The following is a 25540-nucleotide window of genomic DNA, read 5'->3' on the forward strand; positions in this document are numbered from 1 at the left end:
TTTCTTAGTTTTGTTTTCTATTTGGAGCTAAGGCTGTCAAAATAATATTTTAATGCACCTCTTTCAGAAATAGAAAGGAATGCATAGAAAGGGATAAAGGCCCCAAACAAATGATTTGCTGTCATCTATAGCTGATGAGTTGAGCCTCACTAAGTCCTAACTAGCTTTGAGTAGATGATAGTTTGGAGTTAGAGGTGTACACTCCTACACAGTAAATAAGAATCTTCTGAAAATTAGGGTGTTTTCCTCAGAGGTAGATTGTAGGGGATTATTTGTTTTATAGGAATGGTTTGGGTTATCTATCTTGAGTAGAAATAAATGTACCATAAACAAAAAAAGCAGCAAAGTCTGGTTCTGTTTACACTGAGAATAAGCATGGGTTGTCTTTTTGTTGCCTCTTGTTCCCACCGTCTTATCTGTAGCAAAAAGCCATGCTGGAAGTATGAAAGTGATGTGTGTTATGTTGGAGGGCTTACATGGCTGCTCAGATGTTGAATTTCAAAGTGAAGCCATTTTGGTCTGTTCTGGTGCTGCTACCATTATTTTTTTGTGCTAATTTTGCCACAATTTTTTTGTGCCATAATTTTATTGCGCTAATGAATAAGTATTTCTTCCTCAGCACAAGTTTGCACCTCAAGAGGTAGTCAGCTGCCTTTGAAGAGGTTTATTTGTCCCATGTTTTAACGTGTCTCTTCAGGTTTTTGTGTTTGGTTGTTTTTTTTTTTCTGGCTGCTTACCTGTAGGCAATTTGGATTAACACTTCATATGTTAGGAGAGGGTGAAATTTGAATAACTACTAGATTTAAGTTTAGTGACTCTTTGGAAATAAAAATCTTTGCACTGTTGTTTGTGCCATTACAGAATAACTAAAAATGATTTTAGTATTTTCTGGAGATTACTTGTCTAGAACTTGTGGTATCCTCTGATAAGGGTATTTGATAAGCAGCTGTGTAAAAGTGTTCAAGGCCTTGAATGTTAGGGAAAGTGTTTATGAAACAATGTCTCTTAAGTAACCTCTGGCCTCAGCCATCTTTGTTACAAGTTACACAACCTCCATTTGCAGGAGGCTGCTGAGACTTCCCATCCTCCGAATCAGAAGAGCCAGGCACGAGTTACTGGCTTTGAAGTTCTGCAAAACTGTTGTTACAGGACGGCACTCCAGCTGTTCCTTACCCAGCTGAAAGCAGCAGGCAAACACCTTGCACAGTCAGCAGTGCCAGGGAGATGCTTTCTCTTGGTAAATGGAAAGAGAAGGAATTGAAGCTAGTTGCCAAACTTGCAGAATATCTTTAAACAACAACAACAACAAAACTAAATACCCCTTATACTAATAAAGCCTGTTTTTCAGTTTCAAAAGATTTGCTTCAAATTTTTTCTCCCCATCCCTCCCAAGTCTCTGCATAATTAATTCACTTGTTGCTGTTCTATTGAAACCTTGTGTGATCTGCAGCAACACACAGATAAGACTGGAACTGAGGTGTTGGTAGTAAATCTGAAGAAATAGTGTCCTTCATTTTGTTGCTGTTTAGGAGAGTAAGTATTGAAAAGCTTTTCAAACTGTTTATGAATGGAGGAGAAAGGAAAAGTCCTTTTCTGAGTGCTTGTCACTTACAGGGTGTGCTATGCTTATATTGAGCCTCATGTTTCACAGTATGCTACAAATAAACTTACTATATATATACATATATACAAATAAAGTTCTTGGATGTGTCCTCAGAGGTGCCTTGTTGTTTGTTCTTTTTTGATTTTAAGTTAGGTCATGTTGCCTCTTCATTCCAAAATTCAGCAGAAGCTTTTGGGGCTCACTGTGGTGGGGACTGAAGGTAATGATGAGAGCTAGAAAGTTTAAGTTCCTTTGGTTTTTTCTTTGAATTCTACACATTCACTGTATGTTTTTAACGTTTTAACTATATTTAAAAAAAGGTTGGAGGAAAGAAATCCCACCACATACCATGCCTGGAATTTATAAAGATTATTATAAGACCTACAGCTGCTGACTGATGCAAATTAAGTATTGCATCACATGTCGTTTTAATACTGCTAATGTCTGGATGCTCCCTATAGTTGAGATGCTAATGAGGGCTTAATTGGAGGTGTGTTTATCTTCACCCAGTACAAGTTATCTTTTTCATATGCAATGATGTTGCAGTTTTATCATGTTTCATGTAGTAACAGTGTACTGGTTTTCAGTTTGTAAACAGCGGACAATTACCAGTTGGTTGGAGAGTAAAGGACCCAAGACAACGGAGTCCAAAAGGTAAAAAGCACAACATAAACTTGTTCTAAAGGTGTGTTCTTTGAGGGGCCTGGTGAGAGCTAGAAGTGCAGGTTGTCAGTGCAGTTGGCTAAATGGAGGCAGCCCCATTTCTGCTGCTTTCCTTACCTTGGCACATCCTCTTGAGTAACAAGCAGATACTTTCACTACAAACAGCTAACTAGTCCCCCTCCCATCCTCTCTAAACACCTATGCCCAAACTTATTGCTGACAGAGATTCCTGAAGCATGTCACTGTTTAGGTGAATAAATGCATCTGCTCCTGCAAAGCAAAAGATGGGAACCTGGAGCAAGGAAAGGCAAAGTGGGAGTGTTGCTTCCAGTGGCAGCTCAACACTTGATCAATTTAGTTGTAATACCAGATTTTGTCTTTGATCAAGTTCTGCTTTCATTTTTGTTTGACATAGGGCACTATCAGTTGCAGATTTGCACTGATAATCCTGCAACCAACTTACTGTTGTTAATTTACAGACAAAAATCTGTTTTGGTTGGTCTCATTGGACTGCAATTGTCGTTTAAATGTGTGCAGTTTGGTTTAATTACAACTAGAATTTATAGGTGCTCAAATGTACATTGAAGGGTTTTTTTAATGGAAGATGTTACAAATTTCTGCTGCTGAATGATACCAGGTAAAGTTTGATATTTTCAACTAATGTGGTCTGTCAGGAGCAGTGATTGCATAGCTGCCTTAAAGTTGTACTCCAAAGAGCTTAGCTGTCTGGTGCAGAGGAATATCAGATATTTTTTTCTGTAGTTGCAGTTGTAAATGTGCTGATTTATTTTTCTTTAGTGTTTGCTAATAAATAGAGACCCATAGCAGTGCTAAAAATAGTTGGGAGGACTTTCTGTTGTTTGTTTATCGTTGCTCCTTAAAAAAAATATGCACAGAAATTTTATTTGGAAATAAGACATTGAATTCCCTTACTTCTTTTCCACAGCTTGCACAGCAAAATTAATAACAATACTGAAGCAAATCCTAAGATGACTTCCATTAAAAAAGAGAACTTTTGTGAGCATGATGTCAAAAAGCTAGAGAATACTTGTCAGCAAAATAATGCAAAAATATCTGTGGAAGTTGTTTCAAAGCAAGTAAATTTGCCTCAGACAGGCAGCATGTGTAACTGGGAGGCTGAGGAAAAAGATGCAGTCTTAGATACAGATCCTGTGAAGGGGCTGCAGTCTGCAGACCTCTTTAAAAATGCCAACATTGATCAGATGCGCAAAACTGGCAAGCAGAGAGGCTCTGAAGAAAGCAGTGCCACTTGGACTCAGAAGAAGTTATCAGCAGGCCAGGCTTCAAAAACAGGAAATTCAAAACCTTCAAAAGACATTGAGACCGATGGACAGGTGGCTTCATTCAATTCACAGAAGCTGAAGAGTTGCAATTCTGTCTGTTTAACGGGTGAGCAAGAGGAAGGGGATGTAGTTCCAGAAAGTCCACTTTCAGATGCTGGTTGTGATGCCTGTATATCTGATCTTGGAGGTCCTGGGAAACTGAGCAAATGTCAGAGCAGTTCAGGGGACTCACCTGCTTTTGAGAAAGAAAGTGAACCAGAGTCACCAATGGATGTGGATAATTCTAAGAATAGCTGCCACGGGTCAGAGGCTGATGAAGAAACAAGTCCCTTTCTGGATGAACGAGAGGAGATTAATATGTCAAAATCCATAAACAAATCTTTTAGAATTCAATATGGGGATGCTGAACTGGAGTCAAGGAAATCACGTTTTTCTGCCAAGGGCTGTGAAAGCTTTGAGGAAGTAGATAATTCTGTTAAAGAGGACACTCTGCATACAAAGGCACCTGGGATCTCCCCTGCTCCATCATCAGAATGCAAAGGTGCAAAACAGGGTGTGAAGAGAGACTCCAAAATCACTTCTCACTTCATGAGGATACCTAAAGTTGAGGAGAAAAGGTAGTGTTCTGTCTGCCTCTTCATCTGTTTTTTTCATGCTTGGAAATTTCCTCCTTGGTGATAGAGTTTCAGAGGCTGTATTGTATAAAGAGTTTTGCAAAATATATTTTAAGATACAAATACAACTCGTGTAAGATTGAAATAACTTGTTTTTAATGGGGCTGTTTGTGGGAATTTTGAAGGATATGTTTGTCCAGTGCAATTCTTAGAATTCTTATTAGTTCAATCTGACAAAAATAGGGCATCTGTTTTGTTGAACTGTCAATGCTATTGATGCTTTAATTGAAATAGACATGGGAAAATTCACATTTGAGAGCACTTGTAGAGATGTTTGGGTTTTTTTATTGATGTTTTTGGGTTTGGGTGGGTTTTTTTGGTTTGTTTTGTTTGGCTCTATTCATAATATGGGAGAGAGTGGGACTGGTGATTACACTGCAGCAATAGAAACAAGAGCCCTGAGCATGATGCAGGACTCTGCGTGCCAGGTGTTGTGGAAGGAAAAAAGGATAATCTCTGCTCCAAAGACCTTAGATTTCAGTGGGAGCTGAGAAAGTGAATAAGTGTCTAAGGAGTGAACAGAAACAAATGGACTCTGTATTTTGATATAGCATACAATTCTTTGACTTGACTCAAGTCCCTTCAAATAGGGCAAGAAAGTAGTTTTGCACGTCTTTACTGGGGCATTGTCCATGGGTAAACAGATCCTGTTGGGAAGAAGCATGGCTCTGCAGAGGAATACCCTGCTTTGCTAACCTACTGCAGTTCTGTGAAGGGTTTTGTCAGCCTGTAGAGAAGAGTGTTTTGGTAGAAATGAACTTGTGTGTCTTGGGGAGGGGAAGGCTGGTGGTGGTGGGAGTTCTCTCCAAATAAAGGTCTGGCCCGAGGCTGCAGCAAAGGCTGGCAAATAAACTGACTGCCATCACTGTAACCTTGGGATGGAAGTTTGTGTATTTTTCTATCAGTTTTTTCAGTGGAGATAAAATGTTTCAATGCATTGTATTTTAACATCAGGAAAGAAAAGTGTGAATTCAAACCTCAGAGACCAGGAAGGAAGGTTGCTAAATACACACCACCTCCTCTGCCCAGCAACAAGAAATGGTTTGGAACCCCGATTGAAGAGATGAGAAGGATGCCGGCGTGTGGGGCCCGGCTGCCCCACCTGCGACCCTCGGCCAACCACACCGTGACCGTCAGGGTACAGTCATGCATGCCTTGCCTCCAGCCAAACTCCTGCCTCTAGTGTTCAGTCATGTGGAATGCCCCCTGTCTTGCCACTCCTTGCGAGTGGACTGGGGCCGCTGATTTCCTGAAAATTGGCTCTTCTGGTGCATAGAATTAGGATATTAAGATCCAGAGGAAACATAATAATGGTTTTGTTGCCTCAGTCTTGTTAGGGGCGAGTATTTTTGTTTTGGGGGGGTTGTGAGTGCTTCCTTGACTGAGTTGTAAAGTTTGAGAATTTAGATATGTCTACAAGTAAAATTGGTACTTCCAACATTTTCATGCTGTGTTTTCATTTTAATGTAATTCTGGTTTGGGTTCAAGACATACAAAAGGCTCAAGATGGTCAAGATATGGAAAAGACAAGGAATGAAGCAGAGTTTCTTGCTGTTTTACCACTGCATTTTAAATCAAATCTGACAAGTTTTCCTTTAATCCTTTGGAGTAATATGCAATCCAATTATTGTTGAAACAAAATATGACCAGAAAACTACGAGGTTATGGATAAATCCCAACCAAAAGAAAGGCACATTGAGTTTAAATACTTATTCTGAGAAACTTAGTTCTGTTAGAGGGCAGGATAGCAAATTAAGTCTTTAAGAATATGGCATTCTTTTTTTTTTACTTTTCTGATATTCTCTGGAGTAAACTTGAGACATTGCTCTAGCTATAATGATTCCTCATCCCTTTCAGTGGTAGGTTAAAAATACTATTTCTGCATTAACAGTCACATTCCTATTTTCTGAAAAATCCCTTCACCTGGGATTTTTCTCCTGGGAAGCAGAGAAGCCTCAGAGAAAAAAAAAACCAAATATTATCTCATTTGCTTCTCCTCTCTTTTGCTCATGTGGAATGTGTTTGGAGATTGTTTCTCTAACAGGTGATTGTTTCATTGGTTTCTGGTATGTGTTGTTTTCACTCATTGGCCCATCAGTGCCAAGCTGTATCAGGACTCTGGAAGGAGTCACAAGTTTTCATTATTATCTTTTTAGCCTTCTGTAAATATCCTTTCTGTATTCTTTAGTATAGTTTAGTATAGCATTCTTTAATATAATATAGTGTAATAAATTAATAAATTAGCCTCCTGAGAACATGGAGTCAGATTCATCATTCCTTCCTGCCATGGGGCACCCAGCTAATATGTTATATAACTATGGCTACATTTGTAACTACATTTTGAAAATACTTGGATGAAAATATGTAGATACTTAAATTGATGAATGAGGAAATCTGTAGCTGGTGATTGGAGATATAGTAAGTAATTGAATATATTGCTTTATTTGACTGTGTTAAGGTGGTGTCCTTTTCAACAAGTATAATGTAAGATTAACAGGTGGATTTTTTCCTGATCATGTGGTCAGTTTTTAGCTTTCCCCTTTCCAAAAAGCATGGCTGTAGATGAGAGCTTTTTAAACTCTGTTTTTGCTTACTTTCTATTTCTTCCACTTAAAAACTTGAAAGTAGAGTCTGATGTTTTTTCCCCTGTCCTTCTGTGTTACAGGTAGATCTTCTGAGGGAAGGAGAGGTACCTAAACCTTTTCCAACTCACTACAAAGATTTGTGGGACAACAAGCATGTTAAAATGCCCTGCTCAGAGCAAAATTTATACCCTGTAGAGGATGAGGTAAGATTAAGTATTTACAGTTGTGTGATCAAATAAGTTTGTTTCCACATAGATGAGTTTTCAGTTTACTGCATTTGCTCAATTGTCAGACTGACTAGGGAATTAGAAAATCAAGTCTGAAAAACTGGATTTTGCGTCATGATGCTTCAGAGCAGAAGACTATTTTTTTCCTGGTAATTATTTTATTTAGCCAATGATTTGATGATATATATATTTCTGTTTTTCTTATATGGAGTTTAAACTTGAACTCCTTCTAAATAATATATTTATTTTCTTACGTATTTATATGCTATCCATTATGTGTGTGAAGCAATTTTCAATTTCAACAGATGTGGAATGAATTTGTAAGCACAATTTGATTATAATATTCTGTCAGGTATTGCTGATAGTGAGATGTATCTGACTGTTTTCTGCTAAAACAATTGCAGAGATTAGCCCTGCGTGCTTTGTTGGTCTAGTATTTCTTGTCACTGCTTGAGACTTTAACATACCCACTGAAATAATTCAGGCTAGGGTGAATATAATCAGCAAGTATGTCCTGTAGTAAAAACTCTATAATGGTTATTGATACTCGAGTCAGAAACAAAGAATTCTTATAGCATCTATTAAATACACTTAGTCTTTTCACTTACCAATTTTACAAATGACAGTAAATGTGTCTTTATGTTTTGAATAATTGAATTTGACTTTGTTTTGGGCTTTTATTTTAAAGAATGGAGATAGAACTGCTGGAAGTCGATGGGAACTAATCCAAACTGCCTTACTTAACAAATTTACCTGCTCACATGACTTGAAGGTAAGCCTGTCAGTTTGAAATCAAGTCTATACTCATATAAATACATTCTGTGTACTACCAGTGATTCTGGCTTGGTTCTATTTGTTTAAGGACTTAGAAAAATAAACTATTAAAAAATCTCTGCTGTTCAAGGGATTTCCTAAGAATAAAGGCTCTTAATGAGTACTAAGTGTTACCAGTGAATTTATTCAGATTATTTAAATGAATTGCCATTTTAAGGTCTACACAAAACTGTGTTTGTCTAGCAGTATATACTAGTCTGTGGTAAACATAATATGGGGGTTTTGTGTAGCCAGATGGTTGGGGATGCACAGGTGAGAGTTGGAAATAGTAACTCTTCGCATCAGTTCACTCCACTGAAATCACAGTTCACACTGCTGACAAAAATCTGTAGATTTTAGAGACTAATGCTCTTGATAACTTTCAAAATTATGTTGGCATAAAGTCTTACAGTAACATGAATATTGATTCGGAGCAGCTTAGAGTTGCTATTATGTTTTTTTGGTGAAGAATAATGTAATTTAGGTTATATCTGAAAGGCAGGGAAGGAGGAGGATGCAAAAGCTATAGATAAACTTCAAATGAACAAATAGACCTTCCCCAGCAACTAAGGAGACTTCCCTTGATGTTATTTTATTTGGTTTTTTTTTCTTATGAATTTTTTAAGGGTGGTGTTGTTGTAAAGGGTCTATTTAATTTGCTGTGGTTCTGATTTTTTAAATTCCTAAACTGGTACAACTTCTGCTATATTGCTTTTATATCTTAAATAACTTTTATTGGTACTGTTAACAAGAGCAAGCGTGGGATGGGGAACATTTATGTTGTTTTTTGGGAGATATGCCTTGTCTTATTTTGTGTTAGGAGAAAAAACCCCACAGACTGAAGCTTATTCATTGCTAAAGCCAAACCAGAGATTTTCAAGGAGTTTGACCAAGATATCAAGGATTTTCTCTATATTAATAGAGCAAATTAAGTGTTCTGGATTTTTGTAGGCTCTGTGGCAGGTTTTAGCCACCAGATGGTGCTGCTCCTTCAACAAGGAAATTTCCTAAAATGGTTTTTCTTCCATTAATAATTAGCTCTGTTTTGTTGTGCTTCTCCCTTAGGAGGCCATATTGAGGTACAACGTTGCTTATTCCAAGAAATGGGATTTCACAGCTCTTACTGACTTCTGTGAGAAGGTAAAACAACTTGATTTAAAATAGGAAGAAAAGTAATATGAAAGTAACTACTTTGCCTATATGTCTCAATGCTTTTGGCTTTATGTCCATTTTCAAGAGTAACTGTTTCCAATTGCCAGATATATAAATGAGCAGCTATTTAGCTGGTAATTTCAGCTGAAACAATAATTACCCGTTATAAACTGATTTAATTTTAAATTTTATACATGTAATTTGGGTTCTTCAGTAATATCTAAGCTTCCTGAAGGTAAGGTGAGAAATCCCCTTTTCCTGTTTTATAACAACCAAATTTATTAAGAAATAATATTAATATTTCCAGTGTAATTTTTTTTGTTTTAAAAAGTGTTGTTGGTCTTTTTTTTCTTTTTTTGTAAAACTTTAATGTTATAGTGCAGTGGTGTTTGTATAGACCCTGCTTTGCTGGTATAGCAGGAAAATTTTGCTATTTGATGAGATGGGGAATTTAAACTGTAGAGCCTTTGAAAGACTGGGATGGGTTTTATAGTTTCAAGTATTAGGTATTAGTACTTTCATGGGTAGGATGGAAAAGAGAAATGAATAGTAGGTCTCAAATACAAGTTGGACTAATACTAATGTACATCCTGACTGACAATTAGAAACTATGTTAATTAAAGCATAATGAAAGGTTAAATGAGATGCAGTAGAAGTTGTATTTTTCTTCAATACTTCAGTAGTACTTCTAAAACACACATACTTGTTTGCTTGGGAGGGGCTTGCTAAGTTCTATTAAGACTCAGTGGAAACTAAATTTGATTTGAAGTGAATTTTGTTTGTTTGTATGCGAATAGATGTCTGCCGAGGCCATGTGATCAGAGGAGCTGTTCTGTTCTCTCTGTTGCCTGTCTCCATTGCGTGTGGGAACTGCTCTTTCGCAGAATGCATTTTCATTTGCATGCACTGCAGTATTATTACCGCTGACAAAAGGCACCTATAAAAGTCCCAGTGGTTTCATACTTGAAAGCCATGAGAGCTGCTGTGCTCATCCATCTTGCAGATGTAGTGCTCCCCCCTCTCATCTCTGAGGTCACTGGCACGGCTCCATGGTAGAGACTGTGGACAGTCAGTGTCTGCTCCTATTGACTCTCCTGCTAAGCAAAATTAACTTGGCCCGTTCAGTTCACTCATGTGTTACTGAAGTATGCATACTTAAATTAGAATGCTTTAAAGTATGAGTACTGTTCAGTTAAAAATCTGACTCAGGAACATAACAGATTTACATCATATTCCTGCAAGCACAACTGAGCTTGTCCTGATGTGTTCACAGTGTGCATTTGGGATTTTGGAAACTCTGGGTGATTAGACTCAGAGATCATCAGCCAGAGAGCGTAAGTAATATCAGCTGTCTCCAGAGGAGAGGGAACAATAGGGAAATAAACTGGCGATCAAGCATCAGTCTTTCATGAGGATGAAAAGGAAATTTCTGTATCCTGGGAATGATGATTTATTTGTGTGGTTCTCAGATGGAGGGTGGAGATCTATTTCATACACAGATTTTTGGCCAGGTTAAAAGAGTGTGCAGCAGAATTTTAAATAAGAAACAGTGAAGGGCTTGTGACAGAATCACCTCTTGTAGACCACAGGAGCAAAAGCAAGCCCTGGTTTGCTTTGTTGAATATATTGAGTTTACAGGACATGTGGAGGGGATAGATTTTGCAGAGAAATGCTTGATTTTTTCTGTTATTAAGGGATGTGTGAAATTGGCAAGTTTTGTAAATAAACAAGGCATCTGCTTTCAAAGAATGCTTGCAGTTTAAGTGAGCAGCTCTTGTGTGAAAGTTGACATCCTCTGTGGAAATGACCTAAATATATTGGCTGTAGTGCTTTTGAATTTATTGTATTTATGAGTTAATGATACTTAAGGGCTTACCACTAGCCTATGTATTTTCTGGTTTATCCTATGATTTTCAGGATACAGAGGAGCTGTTTCAGGTTTGCCCAGCCAAGGATGAGGGGGCTGGTTAGAAGGAAAGCAGGTCTGAGTAATCAGCCCAAAGGGAGTGACAGCAGCTCAACAGAAGGAGATGTGGTCACAAACTTGTGTCTTCTAAGAAAAAGATTAAAACAGAGTCTGTGGTTGTCATGTATTTATATCGTTGGGCACTATTGACTTCCAGTGCCTGCTTAACCAAGGATTTTGTAGTCTGATTTAGAAGGGAGCTGTGTCTGTAAATCTAGTGGTGTCTGGTTTTGAGGATTATTCAGATGTTTCTTCAATAGGTCTGCGTTTGGTTATAAAGTGCCTTTTGTTATTTTATCTTCTGCTTATGGGCACAGCTCATCTTATCTATTAATCTCTTAAATACTGTCATATCAGTCTTGCTACCTATTTTAGGTAGCTCCTTGCAAGTTATACTATCAAAATATGCATTATTTTTAAACACTACTTTGTAAGATTCAAGTCAATTTTCTTATAATAACAATAATTACCAGTTTATTTGGCTTAGGTTTACTTTCCCTTAAGATGAAAGCACTCTCAGATTTCTTAACTGATAGGAAATAAATATCATGTATGTGAGCCAAGATTTTTTTCAGAACAACACAGCCTGCACGTTCTGCAGTTTGGTCAGAGTGTTGTCAGAAGAGGGAGCCCTCACACTTTCCAAAGGATTCTCTTGAATGTCAGTTAATGTGTGGAAGTATAATTTCTGTTTGTACAGTGAGGTAAATTGGGATGTTTGGATTCCTTTCTGTTTCTTTTGACAATTTCATAAAACTTGTATATAGAACATAGAACTTGTTCATAGAACAGTGCATGTAAATATCTTGGTGGCTGTTTATTTCAGACATCTGAATCTCTTGCTGTTCTCTACAGAATTTCCACAGTGTTGTATTAATCTGTGTTTTGATATTGGCATATATGCTTAAAATTTCTTCAAGTTATTACTTAGTGTATGAAAATTATTAGCACTAATATTTTTCTTTGTATGTGCAAAATTCTTGTCCCTTGGAAGTCATCCTTGCATCTGTTCTCCCAGAACTTACCTAGAAGCCAGGAAAGTGTAAGCAACAAGCAGAAAAGAAAACGTGAGGAAACCACTATGGATGGAGCTGTACTGGAACCCACAATGTGTTATAGATGAACTTTATTTCTGGGAGTGATGATGGGCTGGGTGTTAATTACATGCTTTTGCTCAACGGTGCTATGTACTATGGTAGTTTTTATTTCTCTTTCTTCTGGATTTGCCATTCCACTTCCAGGCAAAACCAAGTTATTTTCCTTTTTCCCAGGTGCATGAAATAAAAAGGCTGGTTAGATCACTCAGGGCTTATGCCTTAGACTAGTCTGTGACAACAGCAATTTTATCTAAAGGGAATAGTAGGGCTCTATAATTTAAGAGAATCACATGGTCTGTGGCTTTAGATTGGGCCTCCTTGTGCTGGACATGCTTTGGTTTTATTATATTGCTTTAAAGTCTCTTAGAGCTTAAGCTTAATTCTTGTCAATGAACTCTTCCTCTTATTGCTTGCCTCTGTCCTGCCCTTTCAGGAACAGAGTGCTTAAATTTAAAATTGGCATAGGGCAAAGATGGAGTTTAGGTAAATTTGTGTGGCATAGGCAGTGATTGTCTCTCAGCTGCTGCAGCTGGTCTGTCAAATGGATCACAATACCTCTTACAAGTTCAATACAGTGGATCCATAACTATATTTTGTTTGTCGGGAGTCTTTGGTCATTTTGGTGGAAAGTTTAGGAAGTGGAGAAGATACAGGGAGAGGAATCAGGAGTGATGCAAAGCTATATAATAGTTTCCATATGAGAATGGATCATATGAGGATCATTTCACCTTATCATCTTACTTGAGGGACATGAGTAATGGGTGTAACAGTGCTGTTACAGAACAGAAATGTAAGAGAGGGTGAAGAGGAAATGACTGTCCATTCTTCTAGCACAGCAGTTAAGGGACACCAGATGAGTGTTCTTAGCAGGTAAGGGTTTCAACACCAGACAAAAATAGTTATTGAGATACTGAATGCTGTGGAACCCCTTGTCAGTGGAGCTAGAGGATGCTATGGCCTTAAATCAGGTTTTGAAGGAATTTGGAGAAATTGCTGTTAGAAAGATCTCATTGACACCCACAGAGGGCTCTGGGAATTTCTGATACTGATTACTGCAAATGAGGAAGTGCTGCTGTGCTTCTTGCTGTTAGACTTTCCTAGGAATCCTTTGCTGCTGTGCTTTCATTCTACTGTTGTTCTGTTGTACATGGAACTATTGTCCATTTTTACATTCTTATGGCTTGGCTGGATTGAAGCTGAGAGTTGAGACAAGTGGCCTTGTCATGCAGATCTGTTGTTGCATAGTGTGCAATATGAGATGTTGCTGACAGAAAGGTATGGCATCTATACAATAGACTTCTCTAAGAGGCAAAAATACTAAAGGTCATTGACATTTTAAATGCTTGAATCACTTAAGGCACTTATGCCTTTCAAAATTTGCTTTTCCAGGCTCTCTTTAAACCCTTGGTGCCTACTTGACTCAAGTAGGAATTCTTAGAGGGGATATGCTATCAGTATTTTTACAAAGACACTCTCCACTGTGTAATACTCAATTTCCAACTGTTAGATTTGATTCTATTATAGAAAAAACTGTGTCTGTGTCTGCAGTGCCTGTGTATGGATGCCTTGTGGTCTTTTTGTCATTTGGGAAAGCTGTTGAAGCCAATCAGTCTATTTAATGGCCAGTAATTGCTTATTTGCTGTTGATTCCCATGCAAATTCAGCATTCAGAAAATCCTTTTATATTATAAAAGAAGCTGTGTAATTTTTACCTTTAGATTTTTCTATGAGATTAAAAGAAAAATGATCGTGATGTCTAAAAAGACCAGTCTCTTCCCTTCTTTATACTTGATTACAGAGAAGAACCTTCAGCATGAGGGAAGAATTTACCAGACTACTTTCTCTGTCCTCCTCTTTCTCCATTTCCAGTCAAGCGTGAGGTCACTGGCTTTAGCCTCAAAACTGACTGTTAGCAGTTGGGGTTTTTTTGTGGCACAAACCTCAGCTTATTCTAAAATCTGATAAAAAGCCGTGTAGCAAGAAATCAAACTCAGATGTCAAACTGAAGGAATATATTGCTATTTTTCTGCGCCCTTTAAAAATAGTTGTCTTAGAATTAGAGCTGTAATTAGTTTTGATACAAGATTACAAGAGGAGTTCTATTTCTCACTTCTTTCCACTTAAACTTACATGATGGGTGCTACTGCATGCTGAATCCTTTTAGAAGTCCAGAACAGCTGGCATGTGAGACTTTGTTACCATCTGCTTTTACATGCAAGTCTCTATTTGTAAGTTTTGAGAACTTCACTTAATGCTTTTTTTAAATTTTTTATAAATGTAATTTAAAAACACATAAACTAAGTAATAAGATAAATATGTAAAGAAATTGATCTATAAATACAGCTCTTTCTATTTTTCACAAATACCACACATCCATATTATATATGTTTTGATCTTCCAAAAGTCTGGTTTCCTTTCCTTGCAAAATTGAAGTTAACTCTTGTACTAGAAATTGGTTTTTGTTTTCACAAATTCTTGCCATTTTAATTTCGGCCAACCAGTATTTATATGGGTGTATGCACACACACTTTCCAAAATACCACTTCTTCTACTGCAGGTGTTGTGTGCAGATTCTAGAATATAAGAGAATATTCTGAAAGTGAGGAGTGATGGAGCTTGTTACAATGAGTCTTGTTAGTCAAGCCTTTGTACTTAAGAATAATTAGAGTAAATAGAAGAACACAAATGTATTTCACTGGAACACCTAGCACATGTGTGTTGCTGATTGTGGTGCAAACCTGTAAAATCTGGGATAATATCTACAGAATGTGCTTAGTGTAGTTTTTGGCCAAAGTGTAGTTTCTCATTTAAATGTATTCTACTACCTAGCATACAAGCATGTTTGGGCTGAATTTGCTACTTTCAGAAAATGTCAGATACAAGTAACTGAGTTACAATAGAGCATACTAAATGATAGAGAACTGAGCAAAAAAATCAGATGTGCAAATATTAGCAGTGTGTCTGCTTCCTCTCTAAGAAGAATTGGTTGCATTTTGAGATAACTGAATAAAATTAAGAACTCTCTTGTCAATGAGATATTTTCAAATTACCTGGGTAATTTTGGAAATTATGGTTTCATTTTTTTACTGTTTTTTCAAACTTTGATCTAAAAAATGACTATAACTCCAACATGTGAAGATTATGCAAATGCAATATACTTGGATTATGGTTGACCTCTAGATTTTCATTCATTTGAAAAAGACCAAACACAGAACACTGTGTTTGTATGTGTATATCTTGGGAAATCTTTATGTTCTAATAGGGTTTCGCCCCACTCCTGTCTCCTCATGGGTCTTATGAACCATGACAGTCGTTCCTGTTTGTTTTGTTGTTTGAATGACCTGCTTGAAAAAGTGATTGCTGTAATCAGTGAAACTGGAATAGAAGGAATTTTGAAGTACCAAATTGTTCTGGTGACTGGGTTTTTGATAAATCATTTTTATAATTGTCTGGACAGTACTAACAGAAGTGAGCATTGTATAGAGATGTCAGCACTACAAATGTAGGCTTTTACGCAAGAAACAGAATGTCCCAAGGCTGAAAATAGCCTATCCATTGGTCCTTGTTGGATTTTACTTTAGTCCAGATGTTTTCAAGCAATTTTCATTACATCAGATTACCTTTTTAAAATCTAAACTGAAAAGGTCTTTTGAGTGTGCCATGAAGGGTTTTCTTTTCACAGCAGCAGAAAGGAATTTATTCCCATATTGAACAAAAGGTGAGCTTTTCTGTGGTGGGGGTAATATGCATCTTGTACACATTCAAAACATTAGAAACTAAGCATTGTAGAGGAGAAAGAGCATTGAATTACAGGCTTATTCTTAGTTTTCTGTACTGTCTTGGCAGAACAGTTGAGTATTTCTTAAGTGGTGTTTTGTAAGCACTGTCGCAATGACTGTTGAGTTGGAATTATCAGGGAAGGGATAGCTGCACATAGCAGGTGCAGAGATATAATTATGCTGTGTCCCAAGTGCTTGTGGATACTCAGTGCTTTAATAAAGATCTATGTAAAGACACATTCTGTCTCTTTCATAGTTTTTCACTGTATTGAGAACATTCCTCTTCGAAAAACAAAAGAAAAAACCCCTAAAATTCTGGGTTTCAAGGCTGCCTTCTGATCTTTGTTTTGTTTTGGGGTCAGAGGACTGTTGAATAGATTTCTTCCCCTGGATTATGTGTAAGTCATCATTTATCTGTGCTCGCCTATGTATCCCAAATGACTAAGAGAAGTTTTTTTTGTTGTGGGGGGGCTTTCCTTAGCTGCTTAGTGCATTTGGATTTTTTAAAAAAATATTTGTAATGTGTTGAGCAATTAGAATACAAAAGCCCCACAAAACAAACCCTGATGGTCAAAGCTTTCAAGAGAAATGCTCACTGGAAAGGTGTACATGTAGGTGGGGAAGTGATAAAGAGGCATTGCCATTTTTTAGGGTGACTATGAAGTATGAATTAAGTGGATTGTAGCTATATTCTTGGATTTTTTTCCTCCTTCCTTTTCATCTGAAAAACTGAATTTGCTTATATGGCTTCCTTGGAGAGTTTGTTACTGCTGTCATGAGTTCTTTAAAGAGCAGGTTTACAAAGGTGGTAAGGTGTGTACCCTCAAGATGGTCTGAGGGTTTTATTTGGCCAATAACATAGTAATTAGTGGATATTTTTCTTTAATTATTGGTCATTTTGAGCCTGTGTAACACTGACAGTCAAGCAAAAAAATGGCCTATACATTGGTTAAAATCTGCAGTGGTATAATTTTGCCTTTACTTGATCCTTTTTTTTTTTCTCTTCTGCCTATTCTTGACTCTTTGTTTTAGTCTGGTTTTTTGGCATGTTAAAGAAAATACAGTTTTCATAAGGGTAAGAGCTGTGCTGTCTCATGAAACTTTTTGTGCCAAGGTTTCAGAAGCGGTTGCAGAATGTATTTAGTATCTGAAGGCTTTCAAATGCTTCTACACTGTTTTTAAAAAATGTTTTATAAACCATAGGAGTAGTAAATATTTTCCCCTATTACTGTATTCAGAGAGATAAAAGTTTTGAATAAGCTTGGAAACAGATCACTTTCACTTGTATCAGGCAGGTGAAAGGTACTTTATCTTCCCCTCATGTTACAGCTCTTCTGTAGAGGCAAGATCATTGACCTCTCCACTGCTCTACTTCCCTAGAGTAACTTGAAAGTACTTAGAAAGTGGTATTTGACTTTTCATCCCAGGACTCTGCCACTGCTTTGGAAATGGCTGTGATGCTTCTAGCCATGACAGAGTCACTCTGCAGCAGCATAGAGGTAGAAGCTAGGGTAGTGAAAGTGACTGAGGTTAGATTTCCAGTTCCTTGCAAGTATAATTTGGGCTTCTAAAACCATTAAGAGGAGATTGAAAAATAAACACACATTCTTCTCTCAGATTTTATTTAGAATGTTTAAAAGCTTTGAGAACAAAGCAGCAGTTGTTAAGGATGATACACCTGAGAGATTATTCCAGAGTTGGATTGGCAGACGACACGAATGAGCCTATGGGGGGAAGAAAATTAAACATAACCAAATTAACCTCTGCCTTGTAAGCTGTCTTCTTTTTTCCCTTTGATGTGTCAGTTTGTGGTTTTGATAAATGTCAGAAGCATTCTTGTTCTAAATAAGATTCTTCTCTGCATAATCCAGTGTTACGGTTTCTTTCTTCTTTCCTCCAAAGATTACTTTGTCCTTCCTTTTGTTTCTAATCAGACAAGTGCTCAATAACTGGAGTGGATTTGACAGCTGAATGTGTTTCCTACTGAATTAGTTTTGTAAGGGAACTGGAAGAGGCTGATGAGAGTATTCTTTCCTGCAGTTTTGGAAATTCATTGACGTGATAAAATGGGAACTAGAATGCATGCACACTACACCCTCCACCCCACATTTCTTCTATGTTTCAGTCTTTTTGATATGTACAGTATTTGACATTATGAGGAGTCTGTTTTAGAGAGGCATGTGAGTTACTGGGCTGCAGCCTGGTGTCTCTCTCTGGGTGTGAATACACTGATAGTTGTTGCACAATGTCTTTAAGTAGAATTGATCTTCTCCTTGTGCAGAAAGAAAGGTTTTGAAGAGAGTACTACTTAGTGATGCTTGTTTTGGGGGTTTAATTAAATACATTAGTTTTTAAAGTCACTCAATAAGAACTTGCATGGGCCTTTTTGTTATTTGTGTGCGTGCTTGTTTGTTTAGTTTTTTTTCCCCAGCTGTTCCAAATATCAGATTGAGAAAGTCTGCTCTTAGGTTTCTGTAATGTTTAAAGGCACCTCTGACAAGGACTAGAGGAAGAAAGGGAGTACAGATTGCCAGTCTGAGGTTAGTTACTTTCAGGTAAAGGACTTCAATGTCATAACCAGCTTCTTTGTTGTTTTATTGGCACTGCAGAGTTCTAGTCATGGATTTAGACTTCCCCACGTTTAAGTGTTAAACAGTATGCAAAAAGTAGGGCACTTGTAGATGAGACAGGAGAACAGTGAAATAAGTACAGGCTGCCCTGGAAGGAAGAGAGAAAGAAAACAGTGCAATAAAGGAGCAGCCACATTGTTGGGATTGTTTGAGCACACTCAGGTGTTTATATGCCTCAAAATTATGGAACAATTTATGTTAATAAGGACCCTGAAGTTCATAGAATCCAACATTAACACAGCACTGCCAAATCCACCACAGAACCATGTCCCTAAGCACCACATCCACACATTTTTAAAATACCTCCAAGGACAGTGTTTTCAGCTTTGAAGTGTTTAATGTGCCTCAAAATATTCTATAAAAACATACATAGATATTTTATTTGAGACAAACTGAAGATAGTGAAGAAAGAAAAAATAAAAAAAACCTATTCCTGAAATTAGGAGAATGAACCTACTGTAAACAGAGTACATACAAGTTATTTGGCTTGTCCAATTATTTAGCTCAGCATTATCACCTCTAACCATATGATATCTTACATTAAATAATTTGGAAACTTGTTACTGGAAAGTTCACTGTGGTAACTGTAGATGGTTCAACTCACTGACAGCGTGAGGCATTATGGCAGCTGTGAAGGAAAAAGTCAGAAGGTCAAAATCCATTAGAATTAGGAAATAAGAGATACACAGTCTGAAGGAAACACTCTGGTTTTCCTCTTCATCCTTAAGAACATGATTCAATTGGTCCTTGTCCTGCCACAGAAGTTAATATGGGCATATAAAACCCAACAAATTGAAAGCATTAAGCCATTGCTGTCTTGCCATGCTGGCTGCCTGCTAGCATGATGGCTGTGCCTTCCCACGTGATAGATGGAGCTGTCCAAATTTGTGTACCCTACTTGCAGTTTGTTTGCTTTGATGAGCTGTCAGATTTAGATTTAAACTCTCTACCATCACTATCACTCCATGCTACCTCAGATCCTTCTTATTAGGCTGTCAGGCATATTCATCCACTGCATTTTGGAGGACTGGTTTATAGTGACAAGAGGCCATTACTTACAGCCATGTTTAGTCAGGCCTCTTTGCTGCAGGATAAATGTTCATTTTGCTAAATTGCAATGCAGGTTTGGCCAAGAGCTCATACCTCTGCTACGGCTCACTGAGCCATTTGCATCTTAGGAATTGGAGCCCTAAGTCCTGTTCATTTAATCAGTCACTCCAGTGAAAATAGTGATGGAGTTGCCAAATTATTTCTTTGGTAAAAAACAAGTCATGCTTTGCAACTCTGACTCCATATACTTTTCCCTCAGGGTATAACCCCTGCATGTATTTAATTCCTATATATTTTGCATGGCTGGAGCACTGATAAAGTCAACAGTGTATTTATGTTTTTGTTTCAAATTCTGAGGGAAGCTACGAAGGACAGTAGTGCATAATAAGGAAAGGAGAAACTGATCAATTTTTTAAAACCAAAATTGCTATGGTACTTAAATGTATTTTCCTTTATGAAAACTTGTTGACAACCCTTTCACATTTTAGAATTTCTTAAGTTAGAAAACAAGTGTTAATTCCTTTAAAAATGGAAACTGTCTTTTCTCTTAATATTTGCAGAGTTGTAGCCTTGAAAAACTTGTACACAATTAAAAGCACATTAGTGAATTTATACAGACATTCCTGTACTAGCAGATTTACTTCCAAGTGAGGTGCTTGTTTTAGCAACTTCATTCTGACTAGAACATTCCTGTTTTTTCAGTGAGAAGAGTTGCAGCCAAGATCTGCCTTTGTAGCCCTTTGACAAGGGTCATGACTAATTCTTTTTCACTTAACACCCACTCTGCGCAAATCTAATAATGCATGTCTTTTTGATAGGCTGCTTCAACTTATTACTGCATGGGCAGAGTACCCCCACCTCCAGATAATTTTCTGCAGAATCAGCAAGATGGAGGATCTCAGGAAATTGTCAGATGAACATGGGAATTGATGAAATGTGGTGTGTGGGGGTGTGGGCATGTGTTTGAATGGACAGAATGAACACATTCCTCTTTCAGCAGCATCAAATATGTAGAATGTACAATGTCACTCTAAATATGCTAGATTTAACATCAGTAGAAGTCACTGCTTCCTGAAGAGAGTTGCCTTCTAAATAAATGTCACGTCAGTTCTGTGGCCAGGTGTTCTCTCTGCTGATGCTAGGTTCTTCAGGTTGGCATTTGCATTGTGGGATGTCTGCCAGATGTCTGTAAGGACTCCATGTCCTGGAATTCTTTTACTTTTCATTACTGAGTATTCCTTTTTTGCTGCTTTCAAAGCCTGAAAAGACTGTCACAGGTAACCCGAAGCTCTGTGTTGCACTCAGCATAGCTGAATATGCAGTGACAGTGGTGGGTCTACAAAGCTGCACGTGTGATGGTGTGCTAGGTGAGTGGTCAAAAGAGGCTGTGAGGGCCAAGCAGCCAGGGGTTTGCGGGTGTTATTTTCCATAGAAACCTCAAAGGAATGTTACCTGTACAGGGAGGGTGTCTGGACAGACAGGGTAAACTTTAGTTACATGGATGTGCCCATTTGATGGAGAGCAATGCTGAATTAGGAGTTTATTGACAAGGTCTGTGAACTCCCAATGATCATATATTTGAAGTTGTGAGGTCATCATGGCACTCAAAACTCTTTTAAAAATTCACTTCATTCATATGTAAGAATAATCAGAAGTCAAGGAGAACACTTTTGGGCCGTAACACCTCTAAATGTTGACCTTTTTCATTAGTGGAGATCTAGAAAAACTCATGCATAGAAATACTATAGAAAAGAAAGCATAGTCTGGTACATCATTAGGAAGGTAAGAAGAAATAAAAGTAGGATTTCAGAGTAGAAGTGACCTTTATAGTTAAGTATTCTGCATCAGAGCTGAGCTGTGCAATTGCTGGCCTGCCTCTGTTTTGGGAAGAAATTGTCTCACACTATTATTATGTTGTTTTCAAAGAAGCATAAAGAAAAGGTTGAAGTCTTGACAGCTCTGACAAAGTCCGGTGCCATAATGTGTCACCAGATAAGTGATACTGTATAGTCTGTGGCAGTCAGCAAAGCACAGCAGCCACTATTTATGTGTCAGCTTTAAAAGAGAGGAAGTGTTACCCGAAGGGAAGAGAAGATCAGAATTTGACAGCCTGGTAGACATCTGAGGTTAAATGTCAGTTTTTGAATAGCTGTAACTTACATATTCATTTTATGGGTTGTTGAGATCTGAAATTCCAGATTTTAAATGCTCATTTGGTTACTTTATGGCACTTATAAATATTGTGCCTAAGAACAGAGTGAAGTTTCCTGTAGAGCAGATAATGTTAAAGGTTAGGTCATAGTTTTCAGGGTTTGACTTACGCTGTGTAAATATGTAGGTGCATATGCAGCCAGCAACAGGAGAGAGAGGTGCATCTTGCTTATTTCCCATCTTAAAAATAAAGTTTACTTTCAGAAGTACTTTGTTTATTACTTAGATTCTTCCTCATATCAAGTTACTTTCATGTTTCCTGGGCTTGTTGGTCTTTGTAAGTTCTTCTTTAATTTTAAAACTTTTTCTTAAACTCTCATTTTTATGCCTCCACAAACAGCATACATAATGCATAGATAGTAACTGTGTAGATCTTGGTGTTGTTATGTTTTCCCCCTTTCCCTGAACAGAAGTTGTTTGTGCTTTGAGCATTTGTTTGTGTTTTGGTTTTCAACTTCCTCTTATCCTTTTATATTATTACTTGGAGCAGGAGACAACAGAGCCAAGATATTTCTATGGTTATTTTAATGGTCTTGGAAGAGCAGAAGTTGCTACAGTTACCTTCAAACAATATTTTCAGTGTTTATGAGGATCAGTGTGTCTTCACTCAGAGGCACCATATTTTCCTTCTCTAGAGAATTGCGTCTTTTTTATATTCTGAAGCTTATGTGAAACTTTCCATAGAAATGTGAATTGCAAAGCCCTCATAATATGACTAAAAAGGTCCGTTCCTGTGATTTCACAATTAGTCTTAAGTGTTGTAGAGACTAAAGTTGATAATACTTTCATGCTGTTTCATCCATTCTATCTGCAACTCATTTTGTGCAAAACTGGTAGCAAATCAATTTTTTAAGTGTTACTTGAAAAATAATGTGTAGTTTTAAAGCCACCACTTCAGAATTTTGAGGATTTTAGTCTAGAAACTGGTAGAAAATATTGGTCTCAAATACAGATTCCCTGCAGGGGAAGGATGGAGACAGGCGACTGAGCTGTGGCCTTTGTCTTCTGTTCCCCAGCTGTAGTGCAAGGTGTGTGTTCTCTTCTCTCTGCTTTTTGCCTTGAATGCAGTATGCAAATCTAACAGCCACTGACATCTGATGCCTGTATCCACAGATTAGGGGAAAAACTTCCACATCATAGGAATGTGCTTTTCTCTGCATCTCCCTTCAGCCTATTCATTCAGCAGACTGTGAGAGTTTTGAGGCTTTTGTGCTGCTTCACATATTGCAACTGTGCCATTTTATGTTGTGTTTCTTTTTATAACCTCTTATCCTAGCCTTTCTTAGAAGAGCATTGCCCACCTTAAAGAAATTTTTGCATCTTTGAAAAATAGCTGTGTGATACATGTGGGTGGGTTCCTGGACTCGTGAAACATGGGTGTGCCCATTTGTTTTCAGTGTTGTCAATTCTGGTCTCCCCTTCTCAGAAAGTATGTTAGAAGAGAGGGTGAGGCAGGTGAAATAGTTGCAGTGTCAGGTGTCCTACAGGAAGAAACTGAAAAGACTGCAACCTCAGCCTGTAGGGCCTGGCAGGCTGCACCTGTTATGTAACAGTGGCTGGAATTCTTGAGGGAACATGGTGAGGATGGATGGCAGAAAATGCCCAGGATTGCATCCTCTTGCATAGGATTTCCTGTTGCTGCTGCAGAGGTCTACTGATCTGAGCCTTTATAGGAGGATGTCACAGGTACTTGTCTTGGACTATGACCTGAATATGAAATTTGAGTAAATTATTCAGTACTTCTGTGGTTAGGAAGTGATTTTTTCGGATGAAAATTTGATTCATTGCCTTGGAAAGAATAAAATGATAACTTACTCAAGCTTTCTTTAAAGGGCATTTGGTGGCATGTTTTCTCTACTGCAACTTTTGAGACTTGTTTCTGTATCTCAGTCAGTGCATTATTGCAAGGTAAATTCAGTGAGGCACTGCTGTGAAAGTGTTACAGATTTGGCATGAAGCTAAGAGGACCTGTTTTTTTCTTGTTTCTTTTGCATAGATCCTGTTTTCACAAACTTCTAATTCAATTGTTGTTTCTGAGGTAAAAAGCTTTTTTTTCCTTCTTTTTTTTTTAACAGGTTCTTGAAGATGCAGAGGCTCAACATCTGTTCCAGTCCATTCTTCCTGATATGGTCAAGCTGGCACTCTGTCTCCCTAGTATCTGCACCCAGGTAAGCAAACCCAGCTAGCAAGTGCTCTGTGGCAGAGCACTTCTCTGCAAACTGCATTGGATAGCTAAGGTCAAAACATCAGGGTCATGTTATGTTCTTAATAAAAGCTGTAATTTTCGTGTTGAAGGCAGATGAGACCTAAGGAGCAGAATGGACAATACACATATACAATTATGTAATAGAATGCAAAAAAAAAGTAAATCTCTCTGTCGTAGTTTTAGCCGGAACTTTAATAACCCTTTCCTTTCTATTTGCTGAAGTTGCTTCTTGCATTTCTTAAATGAAATGACCACACAACAAATCAGGTTGTAAAATCAACCTTAGGAACTGGAACAGTTGAATAATCTGATTCAATATTTTATTTCAATCCAATCTAATTTTTTATTTTAGAATTTTTTTAATCTTAGAAGTGGTACTTTCATAAAGCTTTCATTTACTTGGGAACATACTTTATTCTGTTTAGAGCTTACACACATACAAACCTTGACTAGTTCTGTATTAATGCTATGGGAATTAGGAGCAAAGCTGATAAAAGTGAGTGGGGCTGCTCAAGTGAGGATGTATGGTAGGTAACATATTAGTAGGGGGACAACAATTTGTAAACTTCTTTGTTTCTATTTTCTGAATTTATTCTATTGGGAATAAGCAGGAAAAATCTTTCCCTACTTTTTTATGCTGCAAGAGTCCTGAAATATATACATAACTTCAAGCTATGAATATTACTTACTTTTTTTTTGCTGGTAACTCGGTGAGGGAAGTTGTTTGAAAATGCAATGAAGTTTCTGAACACCAGTCAGGCACAAGACCTGCAAGCCTGTTCGAGATCATGTACTGCTAGGCAATGTAAATTGTGAAGATCTCTGTCAGACTCATTTTTTTGGCTAGACATAAAGATAAATTTGCTCCAATATAACACTAGCCAAAATATTCTGGTTTTATAGGTTTGTAGAACTTATTAGAGGGAGCTTCTCAGGCTTTTTTCCCCCTCTAGCTGTGTGACTTCAGACATCATCATAATAAAGCTTGTTAATTAAATAGCTAGAAGACAAAATGAGATTCAGTGAATGTGAATGTAGTAGTTGTAAGAATGAAGGGATACTTGTTTGTTTTCTGGAGTAAACAGGGCTGGGTATTCAACAGTCTAAATCAACAGCGGTTTCTGTATTCACAACTAGAAGGATGAAAATGTAGCTGTACTGGTGCTAGGCTAACGATGATGGCTGAAAATTTTGGAAGCAGGTGAAAACTGTGTTCTCTTGCTCCTGTCAAGTGGGTTTATCGTAATGGTTACTGGACTCAGCAGTCAGAATGATGTGCCCCTGCCATGCTCCATAGTAACACATAATTAAAAAAATAAAATACCGTGAATGTTGTGAGACAAAGCTCAAAATCAGAAGGCTAATGCCTGATAAAGTGAAAGATGGGGAGTTCAAGCTGGGGAGTTATTTCTTCCCTCTGGCCTTTTATTTCTTTTTATATTAAGGAAACACTGACCACAATAAAATAAAACTTCAAACTGAAGACCAAAGTGAAGCTGAGCTTTTTATTCATTCTGATTAGAAAAGAATGAATAATCACACTTTCTACAAATACCATCAGTGTTACTTCTTCAAGCAGA

At 37.6% G+C, this 25540-nt stretch overlaps 1 protein-coding gene across 1 annotated transcript in view; it reads left to right on the forward strand.

The window, feature by feature from the left end:
* PARG (poly(ADP-ribose) glycohydrolase) overlaps positions 1-25540 on the forward strand; it is a 58794-nt gene that overhangs the window by 1103 nt on the left and 32151 nt on the right. The window contains exons 2-8 of the mRNA XM_084210745.1: positions 2191-2257; positions 3213-4187; positions 5199-5382; positions 6910-7032; positions 7745-7828; positions 8935-9009; positions 23830-23922. Of these exons, the coding sequence (XP_084066871.1) occupies positions 2191-2257; positions 3213-4187; positions 5199-5382; positions 6910-7032; positions 7745-7828; positions 8935-9009; positions 23830-23922 (1601 nt within the window). The remainder of the gene's footprint in view (positions 1-2190; positions 2258-3212; positions 4188-5198; positions 5383-6909; positions 7033-7744; positions 7829-8934; positions 9010-23829; positions 23923-25540) is intronic.

This window comes from Fringilla coelebs, assembly GCF_963513975.1.
Source record: "Fringilla coelebs genome assembly, chromosome: 8".
Lineage (NCBI taxonomy): Eukaryota > Metazoa > Chordata > Aves > Passeriformes > Fringillidae > Fringilla > Fringilla coelebs.